General features: G+C 39.9%; 1 protein-coding gene across 3 annotated transcripts in view; it reads left to right on the top strand.

Annotated features, from left to right (window-relative positions):
- Positions 1-1959: 1959 nt before the first annotated feature.
- Positions 1960-23449, top strand: part of LOC139958915 (uncharacterized) — a 36279-nt gene continuing 14789 nt past the window's right edge. Inside the window, exons 1-4 of one of the 3 annotated variants that reach the window (XM_071956360.1) lie at positions 1960-2174; positions 15973-16211; positions 20753-20978; positions 22355-22523. In XM_071956360.1, coding sequence (XP_071812461.1) covers positions 2157-2174; positions 15973-16211; positions 20753-20978; positions 22355-22523 — 652 coding nt within the window. In that variant the 5' untranslated portion in view covers positions 1960-2156. Of the gene's footprint in view, positions 2175-2418; positions 2545-9946; positions 10313-15972; positions 16212-20752; positions 20979-22354; positions 22524-23449 lie in introns of those variants that run through there. The other 2 variants (XM_071956359.1, XM_071956361.1) reach the window with 2 other exon arrangements.

Below are 23449 nucleotides of genomic sequence, written 5' to 3'. Positions count from 1 at the left end.
GGGCAGGCTTCAAAAGTGCTTAAAAAACGACTTTCGTTGCACATATTTAGTACCAAGGTTTGTTGGTTGGAAGTTGTAAAGGGATGTCCTGGGAACATTTTTCGCGATGTTGGATGTTTGGAGAGGTGTTATTTTTCGAGTAAACAACAAACAAATGACGTCACTCTTGTACGGTGTACGACAATTACAACAAAGCAGTTCCTTATCACAGCAACATGAAAATGACATTTAAATGCATTTCAACTTATTAGAACCAAGATGTTTTTGTTGACAGGTATAGAGGGATGTCCTCATTTTGTCCTGAGATTATCTTAGGAGTGGTTGGATATTTGGAGAGATGTTATCTTGCGGGTAAACAATAAATGACCTCACTATGGAGTGTGGGCTAAATTAAAAATCAACAACGACTATTCACAGCAACATGATAATAGTTTTGAAATGTTACTAAACCTGATTAGAACCAAGGTTTGTTGGTTGGATGATGTGAAGAAATGTCCTTAGAATACTTGAAGAGTTGTTGGATGCTAAAAGAGGTAATACTTTACGAGTAAACTATAAACATATGACGTCACTGTTATAGGTTGGACTACAATTAAAACTCAGGAGTTAGGCTTGTAACAGCAACATGGAAACGACATAATTTAAATGTTCTTGCACTTATTTAGAAAAAGGATGTGTTGGTTGAAAGAAATGGAGCGATATCGAAATGATATTTAAAGAGTTGTTGGGTGCTAGGAGAGGTGTTATTTACGAGTAAACAATATACATATGACGTCACTCTTATACGTTGTAAGATAATGAAAATAGAGCAGTTTCTTGTCACAGCAAGATGATAACTTAATTTAAATGTTCTTGCACTAACAGTATTTAGGACAAGGTAATGTTGATTGAAAGCTATATAGGAACGTCTGAAGAATAGTTAATAGTTGATGGGTGCTAAGAGAGGTGTTATGTAAAGAGTAAACAATAAACAAATAATGTCATTCTTATACGTTGTACTGTTCGACAATTAAACAGAGCAGTTCCTTGTCACAGCAAGATGATAAAATAATTAAACACAGTACTATGAAGCAGGATGTGTTGGCTGAAGTAAAAGAGGAATGTCCGAAGAATATTTTAAGAGGTGTTGGATTCTTAAAGCAGTGTTATTTTTCGAAAACAAAAAATTTACGTTGTGTTAAACATAATTTGAACAAGTGCAGTTTTAAACACTGTCCGTCTCCTGAATTCTGCCTCGAGACTCACCCTTAGCGCAAATGTAGCTGGTCAAAAACGCAGTGACCAGGCAAAAAATATATAGGCCTATGTTTTTAGGTTTGGGAAAATTACAAGTAGCACCTTCCCATGAGAGTAGGACCGGATGACTCTGAGATCGTGGGGACAACTTGAAAAGGCGCAACGCTCACACAAAAATAAACATAAGGAAAAAATAGTAAGTTTACTATGCACATGAATCTTGTATTAAAAACAATGGGGTCACTTAAACTTAAAGAAAAATTTAAATGATATAAATGGGTAACTTACAGATCTTATCAAAGCTGTTACGTCTCACAAGAAATCAACTGAACTTATTTGAAAATAAAATGCCTAAAAGTATTAAGTTAGAACACAATTGCGGCGCGGGTCAACCAAATAAAAAGTCGGGAAATAAAATTACTTCCTTGGGTTACTTCGATCAGGGGCAGGTTCACTCTGCTGGGGGACGTCTCTGGGGTAGGTTTGCTCTCTGGACGGCTCTAGACCAGCTTGCTCTTCAATCCCTGGTATCTGGGGTCCATTGACATATCAGCTGTCAATTAAGTTACTAAACTAATTACCAGGCACGTTACTTAACCCGAATCTTAACTTATAAATGGGTCTCATCAGTGTCCTTACATAAATTTGTAGATACACATCCAGCACCAAGAATATTCCTACCAAAACAAAATAGCTATTAAACTGTCTATTTCTCCCACAGTTCTCAAAAGTGATAGAGGCTTGGAGCCAGGGGAGACCGGGGCTGGTTGCAACAGGGGTAGGTTGTAACATCGCCTCTTACGTCATCGCAGAGGGCTAGAACCGGATAGGAATAATATACTTTGGTGCTTCCTCGTCCATGCTACCTTACAACAAGACTGGCTCACGAACCGATTTTAGTCCGAAGAATTACTCAGTATATGCCCTTTTTGACCCTGGTAAGTAAATTCTGATCATATCAATGAATTCATGGCCTGACTTTAGAATCCGTACCATATGAATGTGCAAGCTTACTTCGAGTCGGCAGAATAACAACTGTATGATCCGGCTGAATAGGTGTATCGCGTGAATGATTCGCTTGAATGAGTTAAAGCGGTATTATTAAATCCATCCATGTACGTGAAGGGACATAAGCGCTGAAGCGACTGTACTATTTTCATGAAAACCGCCAAACTCTTTTAGTCCCCCCAAAATATCCAAGCCCCATTTAACAACGCTCACCCCATCAAAAAGATCGCCCTCTTTTAGCCTGTCGGGTATCGGATGGTACGGATTCTAAATTATATTAATTACGACAGCCTTACTGAGGTATGTACCCCGTAATATTCTCCTAAAATTTGGATTATACTTTCATATTGATCAAAATTCCTAGGCTAACAAGTAACATAGCCTACAAGTACAACAGTATGTTCAATGTTGCTTGTATAGTAGCTCATCAAATTTCATACATACATTGGCTGGATTAACCTAGCCTAGGCCTTTATTAAGAACTGTTAAAGGAGAAATAAACCCTAGCTTTTTTTGCATCCCTTCCTACGTTTTGACAGATGGTCTATCCAGTAAAAGCAAAAGAAAAGCATAAAAATCCCTTCTTTGAGGTGAAAAAACGATTTGAAATTGAATGTAGTTCATGTGTCGCGCCATTGTGTTTGAATCGTGACCGGACAAATACCCCCCAGACAAATACCCCCCGGACGATTACCCCCCAGACAATAACCCCCCGGACGATTACCACCCGGACAGATACCCCCCGGACAAATACCATCCTGGACAACTACCCCCCAGGACAACTACCACCCGGACAGATACCCCCCGGACAATTACCCCCGAGGACAAAACCCCCCCGGACAAGTACCCACCCGGACAACTACCCCCGAGGACGAATACCCCCTAGACAATTACCCCCGGATAAATACCCCCGGACGAATATACCCCTGGACATATGCTGTTAACTATAGGAGACGGATGCAGCGACGGATACGCCCGTCTTTTTCGAGTTTAGTTTCCCGCGGGCCTCAATATATACCCTGGTCCCTCGGGCAACTCCGAAAGCATATTTACAATTGGGTCAGGGTGACGGTTAAACTGGCACCACTAGGGTCGTTGTGTGTCCTGGCCCTTATGACCTCCTCCCGACTTTTAAAAAGATTCGAGCTTTTCATATAAGCCCCCAAAACTCCTGGATAGGGTTTGACAATGGACCGAGGCCCGGGGGTTGGGTTGGGAATTGCTCACTGCTGGTAGTAACTATTAATTTACTATTTGTTATAGTGACACTATTCTGTATTATTAATCTCCGAACAATTCCGGCTTATTGCGACTTACCATTTTCAAGTTTTCTTCTGAGTAATTTTACTTGATGATTTGTTATGTTATGTTACTGTAGTTTTTGTATAGCGCTTTATATGGCACAGCCATCTCATAGCACTTTGAATCCCTGGTCATCAGGCTGGCTGCTGAGAATCCAGCGCACACACCTTACTTACCTCACAGGTACCCATTTATACACCTGGATGGAGAGGGGCAGTCGAGAAAAAAATGCCTTGACCAAGGACACAACATAACAGGATTATATATAAAACAAAAGCATTAGCCACTCGGCCTCCACGCTCCTCTTGTTTTGCTTATTCTAAGCTATTTTTTCCTGTGAGTGCACGCCATTTTAGGATGGGAGGAGCAGAAGGGAGGGGTGGGCCAAGCACAACCACGGTCCACCCCTCTAGTTTGGTGTGCATGATCATCATCCATACCCCCCATGCATTGTTTCATGGACCGCTGGGCTATCAAAGTCAAACCCGGTTATGGTGTAGCCCGTTATACCAGCAGAATTGCCTGTAAGGTTTCATAATAGTATGTACGATTGTATGAAACATAAGTAAAGAAAGAGGCTTGAGACCACGACGTCACTACCATTTGAAAAAACCTATTCTCTGGTCATTCTGTTTGCAAAAAGAATGATGATAATCTAAGAAATCAATTTAATTTTCCCTAGTTATAATAATTCTACATTCCAACTATAAACAGATTAGTGATTGCTACATTGCCCACAAATTGCCACCCATAAGCCAAAGAAAGGTTTTCCTTGTAATAATTTTTACAAAGGCCGGTAGCGTCTGGCGCTTACCCAGGATTTTTCATGGGGTGTCCTATCACCTTTAAGAGATTTTCTACTGTACGAAAGTGTGCTTAGATGCCAAATGGTGTAATTTGTTGCCCTTCTAAGGCAAGACTATACTAACATCATTGGCGCCTTCAGGAGTTCAGGGTAAATTTGGGGATTTTGGGGCATCCAAATTCATGGTGATGTCACATACACAATCAGCATTGAGCGTGTGTTTTTATTTTGAGGTATCAAAAAACTACACCTCAAGGTCCCCACCCCTACAAAAATGTCTCCTAAGATCTTCGCTTCTTCACGCCACCATTTTGTGTGTTTGTGACGCTGGCCCCACAGGTTCCGCTGGCCCCACAGGTTCAATTCCCATCTCGAGTATGGCTGTCAAAAGCTGTAATGTTAGTTTTTTTTTTCAATTTCCGGTGCAGTCCAATAGCTGTACTGCAGTTGTTGTTGATTCCATTGTAGTGGTAAGCAATTGATTCGGGTTAACTGTGTTCATTAGTTAGGTTCGACAAGGCTCTCCTGCAGTGGCGACGGACAGGTTGCTACCTACTCTGCAGCATTCCGGAAAGTGGCTAAAGGCTGAGAATTGACTCACGTCTGTCGGATTGGGACATTAAATGACGACCCCGGGAACAGGCTCAGATTGTAATAGTTACAAACCTGCCTCTCTTGTACTCTGAGCACTGTGCGAAACTACAAGGAAGATTAATCACAAACGAGACAAGTCGACAAGGGGCCCCGGTATATAAACACAAAATTAGTATACACGCAAGTCTGGTATATGCAAATTCGGTATACACACAAAATTACTTGCGCGACGACTCTCCATGGAACTGCTACTCTGAGTAGCAGTTCCCTGGACGCACCAATAGAAAAAAAATTGAGGCATGTGCAATAAATCTTCCTAGGTAATATGTTATGTTAATTAACAATGTTATATTTTTAATCTTAGTTGCTACAGAATACCGATACTGTATCAGCTTATAGGCAGGGACGTACCTAGGACTGGTAGGACTAGGATTGGGGTTGTAGGGTAAAAAAAAATCGACTAGGGTTAGTCTTTAAAGCCCATAAATTACGACTGCGGCACAAACTCGATTGCGCACGAAACGCAAAGTTTTTTTTTCAGCCGTATTATCGTGTCCGATTTACGGTCATAATGTTAAAATACAAACAGAAGGTAGGCTAAACAAACAAAGTTAGAGACATCAGTCTGTCATAAATGAAAAGAGTTGAAGTAAAAATGATTAAATCAGACTTGCAACTTGTAATACATGCATGACATCATATACATTCTTACTTTCTATTTCAATCTTTAACTCTCAATTAAACTAAATATTCACAGAAGCACGGAGTGCTGCACTGTTCGACAATTATTCGCTGTTGTTGGACCGAAAAGAGACTGGGGATAGGAGAACTTTGTCATGTGTACTTTTTTTGATATCACTGGCATGTGATGTGATTCTCAAATGAGATCCAGGTCTACATACATTCTACATAAAATACGCGTTCTTCGCATTATGTGCAAAATACGCTTTTCCCTTATACCCCTCCCCACGACCGTCACCATTTCCCCATTTCCACTCTGCTTTGTAAATCAGACACGCACGCATGATTTCGCCATGGAGGTCGAATTCACGATACTGATCTGTATCCTGTGGGAGGAGTCTTAGGGGAGGGGTGGCCCCTTAATTTTCAATATTTATTTATATGATGGTCGTCCGAACCATTCGACCCCCCCCCCCCCCAGCGTATGGGCCTGCATATATCTCATTTTTCGAAATGCCCTTGGATGCAAATCGAAGCAATCGGTTACACATCCATGTACTAAAATAGTTTTTGATCGCTCGTTCTTTTCACAATCGCTTTTGCGATCCCAACATTTCTGATGGTATTATTTCCTCTGTCCCCCGCTTGCTACGCCAGTGGTCCCTTTCGCAGTACCCTGATCGGTACAGAGAGAGAGTTTTTTTGTTGATTTGTTAAGGTTTTACGGCTCAGTTTCTAACCAATTGGTTTAAGTTGCGCCGACGACGGCCTTTTTTCAGTTGTGGCGCACTGGCTTGTTTTCCCTACTCCATTGCTTGAGCACCAAGCACAATAGCAGTAGGTTCCAGTCTTCGGTATGACCCAGCCAGGAGTCGAACCCCTAACCTACCGGCTGCAAGTCGGATGCTTTAACCACGTGACCATGCAGTCGGTCTGAGAGAAAGAGAAAGGGGAAGGGGGGAGTACAACTAAACGACAAATGTAAAGAGGTTGTCGGAACTGTAGCGAAATGTTATCATCAATTCTAAAAACATTTGCACTTCATCACAGTTTGTTTACAATTGTCAGTTGATTTTACTACACAACAATCAATTGCCTTTCACCATCAACAGACCAGCAATTCCTTTTGAAATCATCTCTTTTGTTCACTGCTAGTCAGCCTATTTAACATTGTGACTCAACAGAATAAATCAGGCAAGCTCACCTGTTGTTGAAATATCTTCACTACCGTACCCTAGTAGATGTTTTTGTATCATGGCAACAACTAGCCAATCAAGAGACAGTCTGGAAAAAACACATGACTCAATTTTGTGGATACATACTGTACCATGTGCAGCCATTTTAGTAGAAGGACTTCACCCTGGAAGCAAGAATTTTCTGCTAGACACATGTATGCAACTGTATATTACAACTCATCTGCACTACGTTATGTTTTATCAGCTGCAATAACTACCAAGAGGAATTCTCATATAGATTTAATCCATTGGATATAATTGGATGATGATGATGATGATGATGATGATGATGATGATGATGATGATGATGATGATGATGATGATGATGATGATGATGATGATGATGATGATGATGATGATGATGATGATGATGATGATGATGATGATGATGATGATGATGATGATGATGATGATGATGATGATGATGATGATGATGATGATGATGATGATGATGATGATGATGATGATGATGATGATGATGATGATGATGATGATGATGATGATGATGATGATGATGATGATGATGATGATGATGATGATGATGATGATGATGATGATGATGATGATGATGATGATGATGATGATGATGATGATGATGATGATGATGATGATGATGATGATGATGATGATGATGATGATGATGATGATGATGATGATGATGATGATGATGATGATGATGATGATGATGATGATGATGATGATGATGATGATGATGATGATGATGATGATGATGATGATGATGATGATGATGATGATGATGATGATGATGATGATGATGATGATGATGATGATGATGATGATGATGATGATGATGATGATGATGATGATGATGATGATGATGATGATGATGATGATGATGATGATGATGATGATGATGATGATGATGATGATGATGATGATGATGATGATGATGATGATGATGATGATGATGATGATGATGATGATGATGATGATGATGATGATGATGATGATGATGATGATGATGATGATGATGATGATGATGATGATGATGATGATGATGATGATGATGATGATGATGATGATGATGATGATGATGATGATGATGATGATGATGATGATGATGATGATGATGATGATGATGATGATGATGATGATGATGATGATGATGATGATGATGATGATGATGATGATGATGATGATGATGATGATGATGATGATGATGATGATGATGATGATGATGATGATGATGATGATGATGATGATGATGATGATGATGATGATGATGATGATGATGATGATGATGATGATGATGATGATGATGATGATGATGATGATGATGATGATGATGATGATGATGATGATGATGATGATGATGATGATGATGATGATGATGATGATGATGATGATGATGATGATGATGATGATGATGATGATGATGATGATGATGATGATGATGATGATGATGATGATGATGATGATGATGATCAGTGGCAGTAGCATTAGTATTATTGTTATTAACTATGATACTTTTAAATAAGGTGTAAGAAATCGGCCTGACATTTCGACTGTAGAAAACAGTCGAAACGTCAGGCCGACTTCATACATCTTATTCTTCAACCTTGGTGATTTTGTGGATAAGCAGTTTTTATCAGCTACGTTGTTTTACTTTTAAATTTGGTTATATCAGGGTTCTCCAACCTTTTGATGAGGAGGGCCACCTCGAATGATTATGATAAAGGAGGGGCCGCATGAGCCTACAAGCTCCTGTGGCATATCCAGGGTTTCGTGCCAGAGCGGCAAATTTCAGTGGCCCCGCTAGGGGTCTGTATGGGAAATGAAGTTTCCATACAAGCGGAGCGCCACCGTAGGTTGGTGCGTGGCGTGCAAGAATAAAAATCGCCCAAAAGACCCCCAGATTGCAGGAAATGACACTTCACAAGCCTTCTGATCTGTATCAAAACAATCTTCATATTGAGATATAATGATCTCGGAAATTTATCAAAAAAGAATTCCTGGGTAAAAGTACATTTGTAAATTAATGAGGTTGGCGGGCTGGACGGGACCTTGCGGCGGGCCGCACTGTGGCCCGCGGGCCGTAGGTTGGACAACCCTGGGTTATATAGAAGACGTGGAACATCCGGTCAATTTCTAATTACTACATGCATTTTTGGATTGTCAGATGCTAACGTTTCATACAGTATCAGAATAATAATCTGATATATCAGAATAATAATTTGATATATCAGAATAATAATCTGATATACCAGATTAAGAAAATTTTCTTTCATGGCCCTAATGGGCTTTCGTACTACGGAGTTCACCAGCTAAAGGTCCGCTTGGTGAACGGGCTCATAGGGGGGGGGGGGGCTGGGGCGTATTCTGGTTTAGTTCGGGTAGTAACCTGGGTGAGGTATCTGTGCCGGTGTATTTGTGCGGGCAGAGTTTTCCCGGAGGTAATTGCTGGGGGGTGGGGTTAATTGTCCTCGGGGGTATTTGTCTTCGTGGGTGTACGTCCGGGGGTAGTTGTCCCGGGGGTAGTTGTCTGGGGGGTACTTATCCTCGGGGGTATTTGTCCTCGGTGGTGTATGTCCGGGGGGTATTTGTCCGGGGGGTAGTTGTCCTCGTAGGTATTCGTCCTCGGGGGTTTTTGTCCGGGGGGTGATTGTCCGGGGGGTACTTGTCCCGGGGGTATGAGTCCGGGGGGTATATGTCCGGGGGGTATTTGTCCGGGGGGTATTTGTCCGGCAACCGTTTGAATTGAGCCAGTTCCCGGATGTACTGTGACGAAAGTGAGCCGCTTGGCGTATTTTAAGAATAAGAAGTTGCCGATCAATCCCTAAAATAATTAGAATTGTACTTTCAACAATAGTAATGAATAAAATATCTATCAAAAAATTTCTTTTGTCTTTCTTGATCTGTAAAAAAAGCTTAAAAAGTTTGTAAAATTTATTATTGTAACGAGTATCAGTGGAAATACAAATTTTGGGATCTTTTCACCGATTTGATTTTTACCGTGTTTAGATTGCCACCGCATACTCAGTCCTAGCGATAGCGTTACTTACATCCATCATTGCACTCCAAAAGTTAAATCATTTACTGCCGAGCAAATACTGTATCTTGAACAAAGAAAATGGAAGCCTTTGGATTGGAATCGTATCTTTTCGAACCAGAATATTCAGAGTAAGAACTGAGACATCGAGAGGGGGAGTTGTGCAAAGAATCACAGTCCGCGACTGTTGGTGATGTTGGCTCAAATTCCGTTGCTGATACGAATACCGGTTCCGCGAGCCACTGCGAAGATGGTGTCTGTGTGCTGCCATGGATTGTTTGCGGAAAAAGCTTTGTTGAACGCAGGAGAATGTCTGACCAACAGACCTGAATTCTCCCAGATATGTTTGCAGCCAGTTAATTTAGAACTCTGTTTTGTAAATTTCTTGAGGTACAAGAAGAAGGATCCTATTCCTACGGCTGCTGAGAACATGACGAACAGGTACTGTACACCTCAGTGAAAGTTCCCTCTTTTCCTGATATTTTATTCCATCTGGAATAACGAAATATCTTTTTCCTTTTCCTGCTCCCTCTTCCCCTCTTCGGTTAACACAACCAAAGGCTTGGCATTCAGGCATTTTAACCGGCGAAATAAGCTAAGCGAGATGCTCGAACATAGTGTGAATAGACTATAACTCGTATGCAAAGCTTCATTGTTTTGAAGTTACGGAAGTGGCCGCCTACGTCACTTTTGAAGCGCCCTCAATCCTCAAATTAACAAAATGGCCGTTGTTCAAAGGGTTAAAAAAATAATTGGGAAATTCGCGTAAAATTCAGGGAAACTATATATTGCTTATAATTTCACAATTGGAATAAGAAAATTATCCCCTACCGCATGTACACTTCAAAAACCCAGAGTTTATTTCTCCTTTAACAAACTGCTAATTACTAACCTAGGCATTTCTACTGTAGAAAGCCTGTTAAGGGCAACATATACACGTTTCTTATTTTCTGTCCTTGCAGGATTCTTTGCAGGCAAACTTTAAATTACAAAAAAACGTGCTATGTCATTACACTTTGGAAATTTATATTTCTGTGTAGAAATTTTAGAATGAAATTTAAACTTTTTCCACCAAAAGTAAGTGATGAACAAAGTGAAATATGTTGCAGGATCATTAATAAGCAGCTAGGCCTACTGTAGTGTCTCAGACAATTTCAAAGAACATCAGCAAAAATACCTTCTGTAACATTTTGTGGGAATCTAACAAGTAACATCTCTGATCCTGAAAAGGATATTTCATCTTACAGTATGTTTCTTCTCTCTGCATTGAGAGTTGCTGTTATGTTTTGCATGGAACAAATAAGACGATAAGAGTATGATGTTATGGAATTCAACTGATATATTGGTGGATCAACTGTAAAGGTTAAGTATCAACTAAAACAATGACAAACTCCAACCCGAGCGTTTTCTCTCTCATTCAGGCTCGTCCAAACATGTAATAATAATAACATCAGGCTCGTACGTACAGTAAACACTAACATAACAGTTGCTAATGTAAAATGTGCATTCATACCACAGTACAGTAGTTTCTGTTACAAATTTTTGCGGTCCAATTGAGTACGTGGTTCAGTACATTTTACTTTGATGCAACGTTCGTGTGTAAACTACTGTACATCGTAAAAAGGGAAGCTGGTCACTTCGCCCAACAACCATTTCGCCCAACCTTGTTGGTCATTTCACCCAACCAGCCTGGTCATTTCGACCAACATTGATTAAATATTATACTTCAATATTGGTCAATTTAATAAGGAAACGTTCGGGAATTGTTAACGTTACGGGATACAAACTGAATATTAAGGAAACTTGAAGTCGTGGTTACAGTCGGTAGGATGAATCAGTGTTTTAGGGGTTTAGGTGTGATAGGTTTTTATGGAGACCGATTCCCCTTTGTTTGTATAACATTAGATTAACACTATGTAGAACTAGATAAACACCTGCTGTGAACAATACCCATGATCAATGCCTGGCAGACTTGATAAACGCTTGACCGAAGTCATCAAGCAGAACAATAGCTGTGGATTAATAAATTTGAATATGAGTAAAAAATGGTTGGTCGAAATGACCAACAAGGTTGGGCGAAATGACCATGCTGGATGGGCGAAATTGGTTGGGGGAAATGACCATGCTAGTTGGGGGAAATGACCATGCTAGTTGGGCGAAATGGTTGTTGGGCGAAGTGACAGAAAGCGTCAAAAGTTTAGAACATTGAAGTTTGATTTTTATTAATCGACATTGCGTAAAAACTATTCACATGGGCCTACTGTAATTTTCGTATAGATGATTGTTTGCAAAGAGCCCAGGATAAATGTTGGATCAGGTTTGAGGATTTGCTCATGTGAAGTTGAAAATGAAGTTCGAACAGGCCTATGTATATGTTGTAGTACAGTGAATTGCGTGGAATTTAGCGAGAGATCTATGCACCCTAAAGGTACAGGGATTTTTGAAGAGTTGGTTGTTGGAATCACCGCAAGGTCAAAACATGGAGCTACTACGGAGATGGCGAGTAGGGAAGTACAAGGGCAGATGAAACTGCAGGGTGGGCAAATGAGGGGCGGGCCGGGCCGCATCTGTCAAACAGTGAAGCTAAAAAACTGAGCCATTCGCCCTATATATTGTGTATACAGTAACATTCACTAAGCGCATCTTTACAACTACACTAGTAAAAGTAATACAATAAATGCAATTGGTGTTCGATCGGGACTAGGGTGCGTCGGTATATCGAAAATACCAGGTATACCTGGTATTTCATTCAAACCCATGCCAACGGTATTGAAATCTGTCATAAACGAATATACTGAAAAACTAGGTATATTTGAAACAAACATTGAATACCCGGTTGTCATAATGTTCACACCTGGAACATTGGGTTGAATATGAACAATTCACACAAAAAATGGAGATAGACATCAATTATAGCGCAAAAGCTACATCTCTAATTTATTGTAAATCTCTACTTCAAAGGTATTAAAAATAATCGGAAAAGAGTATAAGAAAAGACTACAGTACATCTCTGTATCATTAGCTGTAGTCCACCATCTACCAGAGTAATTCACTAACTGACTCTCCCCTTCTTTCACCTTCCCAACCTCTCCTCCCCAACAGGTCTTGACTTGTTCTTCCCCAAATAAACCAAATTAAAACAATAATGTCTTTTGTGACCATGTGATGCACCATGTATCTAAACAAGGGAGAGTAATAGATCCAGGTCAAAGGTCACTGGATTGTTACTATGGGCAGTTGTTCATCCTCTGCCGACCAAGGATAAAACTACAGATAACTTTAGGTGATGCATCTTTACACCAGTAAAAATAATACCAGATAAAAATACCGACCCAGATAATACACAGGAACTTGTGGAAATTCCTGCTGCAACTGTTTATCGTTAGTAACTTACCGCTTGCGTAACCCCAACTGTAAACATTCATGTATGCATTTTGGTCTATCATGGCAAGGAATCTGCAGTTTCTGTTAGTAATGCAATGTGGTGTGTTAAGAGAAATCTGTGCTGGTAAAACTTGCTTGATATAGGTCTAAGACACGCGAGTAAAAGACAGACATTTGTGCATGCCCAGCTTTCTGTACCTACTCTCAGAGAGATGGGCAAAGTTTCATCTAAGTTTTAAAACAATCCATTCTAAACTAATTGATGGGATAATCTGGTCTCTATCTCAAGTGCTACTTTTGACAATGCCACGGAGCTTTTGCGGTTCTAAGATGTTACTCTCTTTACATTTGAGAATATCCCCATTTCAAAGAAATGAACCCCCAAAGTTCTGTTTTACAGACTTGACGCTACTTGACAAATGAAAGTCGTTCCCAAGTCACGTATTATAATAATACCCACACTTTGCTACGGCTAATTGCTTTAAAACATTGGCCAGCAAACTGTAGTTCTACCGTACTCGCAAGTACAGTTTCCCACCAAATGGTTCTCACAAGTTCCTTTTCACGCACGTAGTTTGCCAAATGCTCTAACAAGTTACTTCAGGACGAAACCCATTCTGCGAAATACATAAATTCATATCTGTTTTGTTAGTAGAACTGTCTTCTAAAGTATGAATACCAATTTGGCGCTCAACCCTCGTTGTACATGATAATGTTATCTGGTGTGTCGTTCTTATACCGATTCTGCTTATTGTATACCATACCTGTCATTATTTGCATTACATATGTTCACACCAATCTTATACTGATTTTGCACATTACGTATATTCATACCTGTTATTTGACTGATTCTACACATTACTATCCAAATACTTACCTGGTAATCCCATATCGATTCTATGCTACTGTACTGTTTGTGGTTGGAATGGGCTTCATAGAGGAGTGTACTGAACTGTACGTTCATGTTGATATGAAAGTCACATAAACAACACTGATTTTTCATACTTTATGTTCTTATTCATCAAATCTTTAAAGTGGCCATGACACAAAATCTATTGGGGATCTATCTAAGCATGTTTTCTAGAACATATATCAACCATTCTGCCAGTTAAAAACTTGATTTTGCCAGTCGAAAATTGAGAATTAATTTACCCTCTTCAGGGCTTGAAAAGTTTGTTCGCCTGAAAATTTTCCTAATCTCATGACGTCATGTGACGTCATTTTAGGAACACTATTTGCTCTCGCTGTTTCCTCGGACACTTAACCCTTTATTCTATTTGCTTCTGGTTAATTGTAATTAATTTGTCACAACAACGATTGATAGCGATGGACATGCATCTGTTTTGTAAGCTTAAAGCCCAAAATTTCAAAATGTCGAAGTCTGAAAACCATGTTAACACGATATCTCAAGAAGTAAATGTTGCGTGAACTTTGAACTTGGTGTGTTGAAAGCCCTTGGTGAGCAGGTGATAGCTATTGTATTTATAGAGGTCAAAGATAATTTGAGGTCACCAGAGGTCAAAGACTGAAAACCTTGTAAACACAATATCTCAAGAAGTGAAAGGTGTTTGAACTTTAAACGTGGTGTGCTGATAGCCCTTGGTTAGCAGGTGACACCTGTTTTTTTTTTTTATTGAAGTCAAAGATCATTTGAGGCCACCAGAGGTCAAAGGCTGAAAACATTGTAAACACGATATCTCAAGAAGTAAAAGATGCCTTTTATCTACTGTATTGAATAAGTTATTCAAAGGTTTCTAACCCCCCCCCCCCCAGCCACGCAGTGGGAGTCAATGCCCTTCCCGGGCAGACTGATCTGGTCCCAACCTCTTTCACTGGCAGATCCAGGGCCTTGGTTTGGGAGGGGCCAAAGTGGCGTTAGAGTGATATGGGGGAGGGGTCTAAGGGGAGGGGGTGTCCCCCTCCCCTTTGGAAAATTTTCTATTACTGAATGCCCTCAGATGCAATTTGGTGCGACAAAAGTGTACAATGGTGATGTTAATTTACTTCTAAAAAAAATGTTTCCCAGGTGTAATTTTCTAAAATATTTATAAAACTTTAAAAAAATTTTTTTTATAAAGTTGGGATCATCTTTCTCAAGAAATCTTATATTTCATAGGTTATAAATTTCGTACAACCAGCCTGTAACTGCAAAATGGTGACTGTAAATCCTCATGCTCATACATTTAATGTTAAACCAGAAAACGAAAAGGTTTAGACATTTCTTGACTGTCTACTCTTGATGACCTTTGACCTGACCTTTTTGGGGCTAATTGGAAGTATGGACAGGTACAGGTTAAAATTGCTAATTTTGATTCTATAATGTTTCTTCGTTGTCGCGACACGAATGTTATTATTGGTACAAACATTCTAATTGGATTGGGAAAAAACGTTCCTACAAAGCCTTGGGAAGAAGTAAGCTTTCTAAAAAAATGATCATGAAGCCAATGATCAATGAAGGGCAATAGCTCACGGAAGTGCCGAGCACAACTGCTACTGCTAGTCTACCACTGCTATTCCTCTTGATTTTTTAATTTCCAATCATATGATTTAGTGGATGTTCGGAAACACTTTTTGGCTCACCTTTGGGGGGGCCATGGCCCCCTTTGGCCCCCCCCTTGGATCTGCCAGTGACCTCTTTTTAAACTGCCACAATGTCTCTAAAATCTTCACAACATTTTGTTACTTTGTTATATTACTTTTGTGTTTTGTTGTTATAGGACATCATGGAATTGAAGATCATTGCCTCTCCAACTCCTGATGCAGACTCTGTTGAGCTTGTACTCAACGCTGACCCTCACACCCCATGCATGTTTGAATACTTATCTTTGGTGAATCATGTGGCTCCAAAAGACCCGATGACAGTTGCGATTTCTGCAGCCATTGAGGATGACAGTAGTGGTGGGTCTGACCTACATGAAGAGGAAGTAGAAGGGTACAGGGCGACTCAGCCCAAAAGGTATGTAAATGAAGATTGATGCAGTGTTACGTCCTTCTTACTGTACCATTTGACATATTTGACACTAGTCCACACCCAAACTGTGTCCACCTTGTCCCACAATGGTCAGAACCTACAAAAGGTACTCATTCATCACACATTCATTTTACTCATGGATGACAACAACCCAAATTATGGGGCAATCCTTATACATGCAATCTTTACATGAATTCCTTACTTCAACTGTGATGGCCTGTTCGCGAGATTTTTTTCCCAGCGCGGTAAATCATTTGCATACCTCGCTTCTCATTGGCTGGGTCTTGCACTTTTGGGAAGTTCTTGCTTACGCTATGCGTGTGTGTATGTACATGAACATACATGTGCAACGCAGTGGATCGTGATTCGCATACACGCACTTTATGAACTGGCGACTGTCTTCAGACAACTTTGTTGAAAAATGTGTTTAGATGATTTTTCTTTGCTTTTGCGCGGACTTGTTTGTGTACATTTACATCCATAAGTCCGTAAAACAATATTGCGACCATGGACTGTGAGTGTACACGTCTCATTGTAGATGACTGTCCTTCTTTGAAGGTAAGGATTACTTTGGTTGATGATCCAAAACTGAAAAGCCAATTAATTGAATAAGTTAGTTTTGACAAGGGTGTAGCTTCGAAGTGATGGTGGAACTTGCTGTACAGAGTTCTGCGATGGCAATGTACGCAGATAAGTACCATGCGTTTGCTTGCTTCAAAACTGCTTAAAAACATTGGACAGCTTGACCGTTTCTGGTTGACTATTTACTTGAGATGCTTTTAAACTTTAAACTGATAGACTCTTAATTTTGAGCATAGACATTGATTTGATTTTCAAAATTATTACCCTCTAATATTATATAATCTGAAATGTGGTATGTGATGAGCGATTCAGTGCAGCAGCTGCTAGTTGATATTGTAATGAATCTTATGTATACGGACCCCAGCCAATGGGAGCGAGGTATGCTAATCTTGGCCTTTACCGCGCTGGGAAAAAAATTTCGCGGCCTGTTGTTATATATCCTTGCCAAGGGCAAAGGAAATCTATAGATGAGATGATGGTGGCGTGGGCCTGTGCATGTGTGATGCCTTGGCGTGTAAGCGCTGCAACTCAATATGTGGTGGATTAACTTCATACTTAGTGTGTGGATACTCTTTCTTGAGTACAACTGTACAAGAACCCTATTTATTTTCTGGGAAGGTCAAAAGAGAGACATGATAACTCAAAAAGTAAAAGCTTGGATGAAATTTGTTCATAAATCCCTCTTGGTTAGTACAAACACACAATCAATATTGGTGGAGGTCAAATTTCAGTTGAGGTCAATTGAGGACATTGTAAACACAATAACTCAAATGGTACATCCAGGCTGAACTTGGTTCATAGTCGGTATATAGATCACCGATGGTGCGTACAAGACTATTGAAGTTGGTCGAGGTCAAAGGTTATTTGAGGCCACCAGAAGTCTGCCAAAGTAAACCTTGAATGAACTTAGTAATTGATAGGTAGGTCTGCATTTGTGCAAGAACTTTCCTGATCACATGAAGTCAGCAATGGTCAACGCTTTAAAAACTCGTCTTAATTTTTGGTTTCGATGAATATCGTAACCTTTGCAATCATGATGGCGATGTGTGCGATTTGTGTGCGTGTGTGTGTGCGTTTGTGATGCCCAGTTTATAAACACGATATCTCAAGAAGGGAAATTTGGACCAAGTTCATGTTTGATGTGTAGATGTACAGTACCACATTGAGTACAAGAAGCCTATTGTTTTCTGTGGAGGTCAAAGGTCATTTGGCGTCACCAGGGGTCAAAATGTGGAAACCTTGTAAACACAATATCTCAAGACTTAGGGAAATTGGGCAGACATCATATTTTGTGTGTAAACACCCCACAAGGAGCACAAGAAGGCTATTGTTTTCTGTGGAGGTCAAAGATCATTTAGGGTCACTAGGGGTCAAATTGTGAAAACCTTGTAAACACGATATCTCAAGACAGGAAGGTTGGGCAAACCTCATGAGTGTGTAGACGTACCACATTACATACAAGAAGCCTTGTGTTTTGTGTGGAGGTCAATGGTCATTTAGGGTCACTAGGGGTCAAATTGTCAAAACCTTGTAAACACAATATCTCAATAATGGAAGCTCAGGCAGACCTCATGTTTAGTGTGTAAATGTACCACATTGAGCACAAGAAGCCTATTGTTTTCTGTGGAGGTCAAAGGTCAATTGAGGTCACCAGGGGTCAAAATGTGGAATCCTTGTACACACAACATCTCAAGAAGGGAAGCATGGGCAGACCTAACTTTAATGTGTAGACGTACCACATTGAGTACAAGAAGCCTATTGTTCATGGTGGAGGTCAAAGGTCATTGGGGTCACCACGGGTCAAATTGTGGAAACATTGTAAACCTGAAATCTCAAGAGGGGAAGCATGGGTAGACCTCATATTTAGTGTACTGTTTAGACGTACCCCATTGAGTACAAGCCTAGATTGTTTTTGGTGGAGGTCTATGATCTTTTGGGTCACCAGAGGTCAAATTTTGAAAACCTTGTAAACAGAATATCTCAAGAAGGGAAGGTCGGACCAATTCATATTTAGTGTGTAGACGTACCACATTGAGAACAGGAAGCGGGAAGCCTAATGTTTTTGGTGTAGGTCAAAGGTCATTTGGGGACAGCAGGTCAAATCGTGACAACCTTGTAAACATGATATTGCAAGAAAGGACAGATCTCATATTTGGCTTGTAGATGTACCATATTAAATTTAAGGAGCCTATTATTGCTTTTGGTGGAGGTCAAAGGTCATTTGAAGTCAACAAATGCCAAACATTTTACTACACTCCCCTCTTACCTGTCTCTCCACACTAACACATCTTCCTAAACATAATATCGCAAGGGAAGCTTGGACAGATCGCATATTTGGTACGTAATTGTACCACATTGAGTACAAGAAGCCTTAATGTTGTGGTCGTTTGAGTTCACCAGGGGTCAGATTGCGAAACCATGTTTTACCCAATATTTCAACAAGGACTGATGTCATATTTAGTATGTTGATGTATCTAACACATTTAGTACAAGAAGCTTGTTGTTGTGGTCAATGGTCCTTTCAGGACAGCCTGTGTCATTGTGAATTTATTGTTTGTCACATCACACTGCTCTTCACTGTATTAGTATGTTGTACACCCTCACTATACATTATGTCAGATTCATGCAGAAAATAGCTCATGTTACATCATCGAAATCACTGCATTTTTGGTTACTATTTAATGTTCTTTTGCAAAATGCGTCAAGGAATCACAAATCTTTCTGGTGCATAAATTTGCTAGCTGTTCAAATGGAAAGCAAAAGGTCCACAGTGAAGAATATTTGTATGATTAATGTTCCTTTCCTTTGTGTGAACTTACTCAACATCTTTATGTAGTTGGTGTTATTAGCACTCAGTAGTAAACCTAATGATAATTTTCAGGGTCTTTCGGTTATAAATGTATGCTAAGCACTAGTGTTTGCCGTGGGTTATCCGGGTACCCACCCGACGCGATACTACCGGTTCCTTATATATTACCCAAATCCTACGCAAAGTGTGATTGTTTTAAAAAAAAATTGCAAACGGATGGTTAGGCAGATTTCCCATTGACTTAGTGTGGTTTTAGGCTACCACATGGTCGAAGATAACAGCAATAACGAAAGTTTTCCATGGATATATTATAACTGCGTCACAATTTCAGCTAATAAACAGATGGCTAGGCTAGATTACCCCATTGACTTAGTGTGGTGTTAGGCAACCATGTGGTCGAACGTAACAGCAATAATGAAAGTATTCCATGGATATCTTATAACTGCGTCACAATTTCAGCAAATAAACAGATGGTTAGGCTTAGCTAGATTTCTCATTGACCTAGTGTAGTCTTAGGCTACCATGTGGAAGAAATTATTATTTATTCATTCGTTTCTTTCATAGAAGGAAAGGCTGACAAGGAATTTTACGAGATGTTTATGGTTTATAGACGGTATAACTAAAAAATAATGATCGCAAGTGGCTTTTTACTAATCGTTTATTCCAAATGCGATCAAATTGTGCGAATCGCGCAATCTCGTGGCTAATGGGAACCCTGGGCCTGCATAATAGATAGTAGTAGTAACAACTGAGCTAAATTGGATATTTATATGGTCTGATCCAATAGATGTGGAGAGCAAGCATAAACAGCGGCGGCAGTGCTATGTTAGTATTAATGTGAATTATATGAAGTTAATGAAAGAAACAAAAGCAAATAGAAATTATTGAGGAAGGTTTTATACCTTATCTTACACCTACATATTTGAACATGAAAACATTGTCAGTAGAGAATATAATTCATTTATTATAGCATTCAATATGTAATTTCTTAAAAATCGTGATACACAAGGGTAAACAATTTTTTTCCGGTTACCCGGATACCCGACGGGTAATGGCTCTCGGGTACCCAGCTCCCGGTTTTTGGGCCCGTGTAAACACTACTAAGCACTAAACTATCTTTCAATTCTTTCTATAGTGCTCCAGACCTTATTGCATTCAAAATAAAAATTGGTCCAGTCCTGTACAAATATCAACACCAAGGTATGGACACGACTCCTGCATACATCACAGACATGAAGTGGAAGACGTGGGTCTATTGCAACTTGGCGTCTTTTTTGAAAGAACATCCCTCATTGGTAACCCTTCTGGTGGAACAAGACATACCATTTTTGAGCGATTTTTTGAAGTCTGTAAAAGAAAAGGTGACATTTTGTTTTGCCCGTTAGTTTGTCATTTATGTTTAAATTGAATGGAAAGCTGGCTTTCTCTGCTTCCGGTGGGTTTATGGAGGATATAGTTTATAGTTTATTGATTATTTATAGTAGCACTCCTACTGTTCTTGCTGCATTAAAAATATGGAATGAAACCGTACTAATTCCACAACATTGAACAAACTATTCACAAATTGAAAAAAACTCAGGATTACAAACACAATGCCTTGAAAGTTTTAGTTGTCAATAGTGCTCCTTTGACCAAAGATGTCAGACATTAAGATATGGGTGATGTACTGTACAGTGCCCATTATATGCTGTCTGCTATAGGCCTACAATGTTGTAAAGTATCTCTAGGTCTGCCTTATATGGTTGATGCTGTTTGCTCACTTGACAATATATCATATCGCAATGTGGGTTTGAGTTGTCAGGTACCGTCAGTGAGGCAGTGGAGGGCTGGCTTTACACATAGCAAATTGTGGGACCATATTATGATTTGAGGAGAACTATTCATTTATTAGACAACATTGTGCTGAAGCTTCACCCCATTTTGATTCCTTGTTGTGGTGATTGTGTGTATGTGTGGATGATGCCTTGGGCTGTAAACACGATAACCTGAAACTATATGGTGGGTGAACTTTAAAATTGGAATGTAGATGCACCTTATGGGTAGAGTGTAGGAATCCTATACTATCGTTTTGGAGGTCAAAGGTCATTTAAGGTCAGCAGAAATGTTTGAAAACTCTGTAAACATAATAACTCAAAATGATATTATGGGTGAACTTAATATTTGATATGTAAATGCACCATATTGAGTAGAAGAATCCTGTTATTTTCTGTGGAGGTGAGAGTCATTTGAGATCAGCAAAGGTCAAAGTATGAAAACGTTGTAAAAATGATAACTCAAAACTGTATGGTGGGTGAACTCATACTTGGTGTGTGGATGCACCTTATATTGAGCAGAAGAATCCTATTAGTTTTTGTGGAGGTTAGAGTTCATTTAAGATTAAGAACCCTATTGAGTTTATAGGTCATTTTCAGGTCAACATAGGTCAAAGCCTGAAATTCTTATAAACGTAATAACTCAAAGAGTAAAGCTTGGATAAACTTCATACTTAAGTTGTGGATCCACCTTATTGATTACAAGAGCCTTGTTTTCTGTGGAGATAAAATGTTATTTGAGGAAGACAGAGGTCATAGTGTGAAAATGTTGCTATCAGAATAAACTCCAACTTTAATGCATTTCATACTTTGTTTGTGCATCCACCTTGTTAAGTATTAGAAGCTTGTTTGCAGTTTACATAAAATGATCTTGTGTGTAATCTGGGAAGGAATCACTAATTTGGTTTTGCTTTCTGGTGTCATAGTTCTGTCCCAGAAGTGAAACTTCCTCGGTGGAGAGTATGGACTGTTCGAATCATCCAGACAGTGACGGTATGGGTGTTGAAGAACCAGTGGACAGTGGATTCGCTTCCAGTGGTTACTCCCGAAGCCTTGATCAAAGGGTCCCTTGGGAAGAGGAACCACCCGAAAATGGTAAGAATCGGGAGCTGCTTCGCAAGCTGAATTTTTTCTAAGTTAAGGGAGATGATAGCAACCACGAATATGCAGTTTGTTGTCTTAAATTGCCTTGGGTGTGTTGGCACAAAGGAGTTTTGTACATCATAAAGTAAGTAGTCATTAGCAAAGAAACCAAAGTTTGTTATGTCAACAGCATCTCTTCAGTTAATTTTGTCAGTCTGCATAACTAATGACCCATTATAGCCAGTATACCCAAACTATAGTAAAAAGAGGGTGGAAGTTGGGGAGGGATAGGGTTGGGGTTGGGGGGGGGGGAAGGGTGAGATGTAGGATTGCTCACAGTGTGCTATCTGAAGGACAAACAGAATGCATCTCAGTTGGCCTTACACCTGTCTGCACTGTATCAACTTTCACATAATCTTTGTTTTAGAAAATATGTATTGTTTAGCCTGTTAGATGCTTAAAGCAACAGCTGCAAGGGACAGTTTGATTGGCTTACAATTATTTGAGGAGAAGGACAACAGGATTGGCCTTCTATCTCTGAAGTTTATTGGCTAGTTAAAACATATCATAACCTTGGAAGAAACCCTGTATGCCACTATTTGACAGTATTGAAGAAGACTGATATAGGACAATTACAAGAGAGATGTACATGAACCCCGCAGGGAGGTACCACTTCAAAGAGCAGACGGGGCACCATACCTTATCCTCTGCGATGGAAGAGAAGGTATTTATAGAAGCTAAGAAGATAGGCACCGGTAAGAAGTCCGCTGTCTGGGTCTCCGACAGGCAGGACGGGTCTGGGACCAGAACGCACCCCATGCGGTTCAAATCTCATGTGTCCTGGCAGCACCGACAGCACGTGAAGGGCGCTCCTACGTTGAGCCGATGCTGCCGCGAGAAGGAAGGCTGTCTTCATAAATAACTCCAACAAAGGACAA

The sequence above is a fragment of the Apostichopus japonicus genome, chromosome 18, assembly GCF_037975245.1.
Source record: "Apostichopus japonicus isolate 1M-3 chromosome 18, ASM3797524v1, whole genome shotgun sequence".
NCBI lineage: Eukaryota > Metazoa > Echinodermata > Holothuroidea > Aspidochirotida > Stichopodidae > Apostichopus > Apostichopus japonicus.
This window is presented reverse-complemented; position numbering and strand designations above follow the sequence as displayed.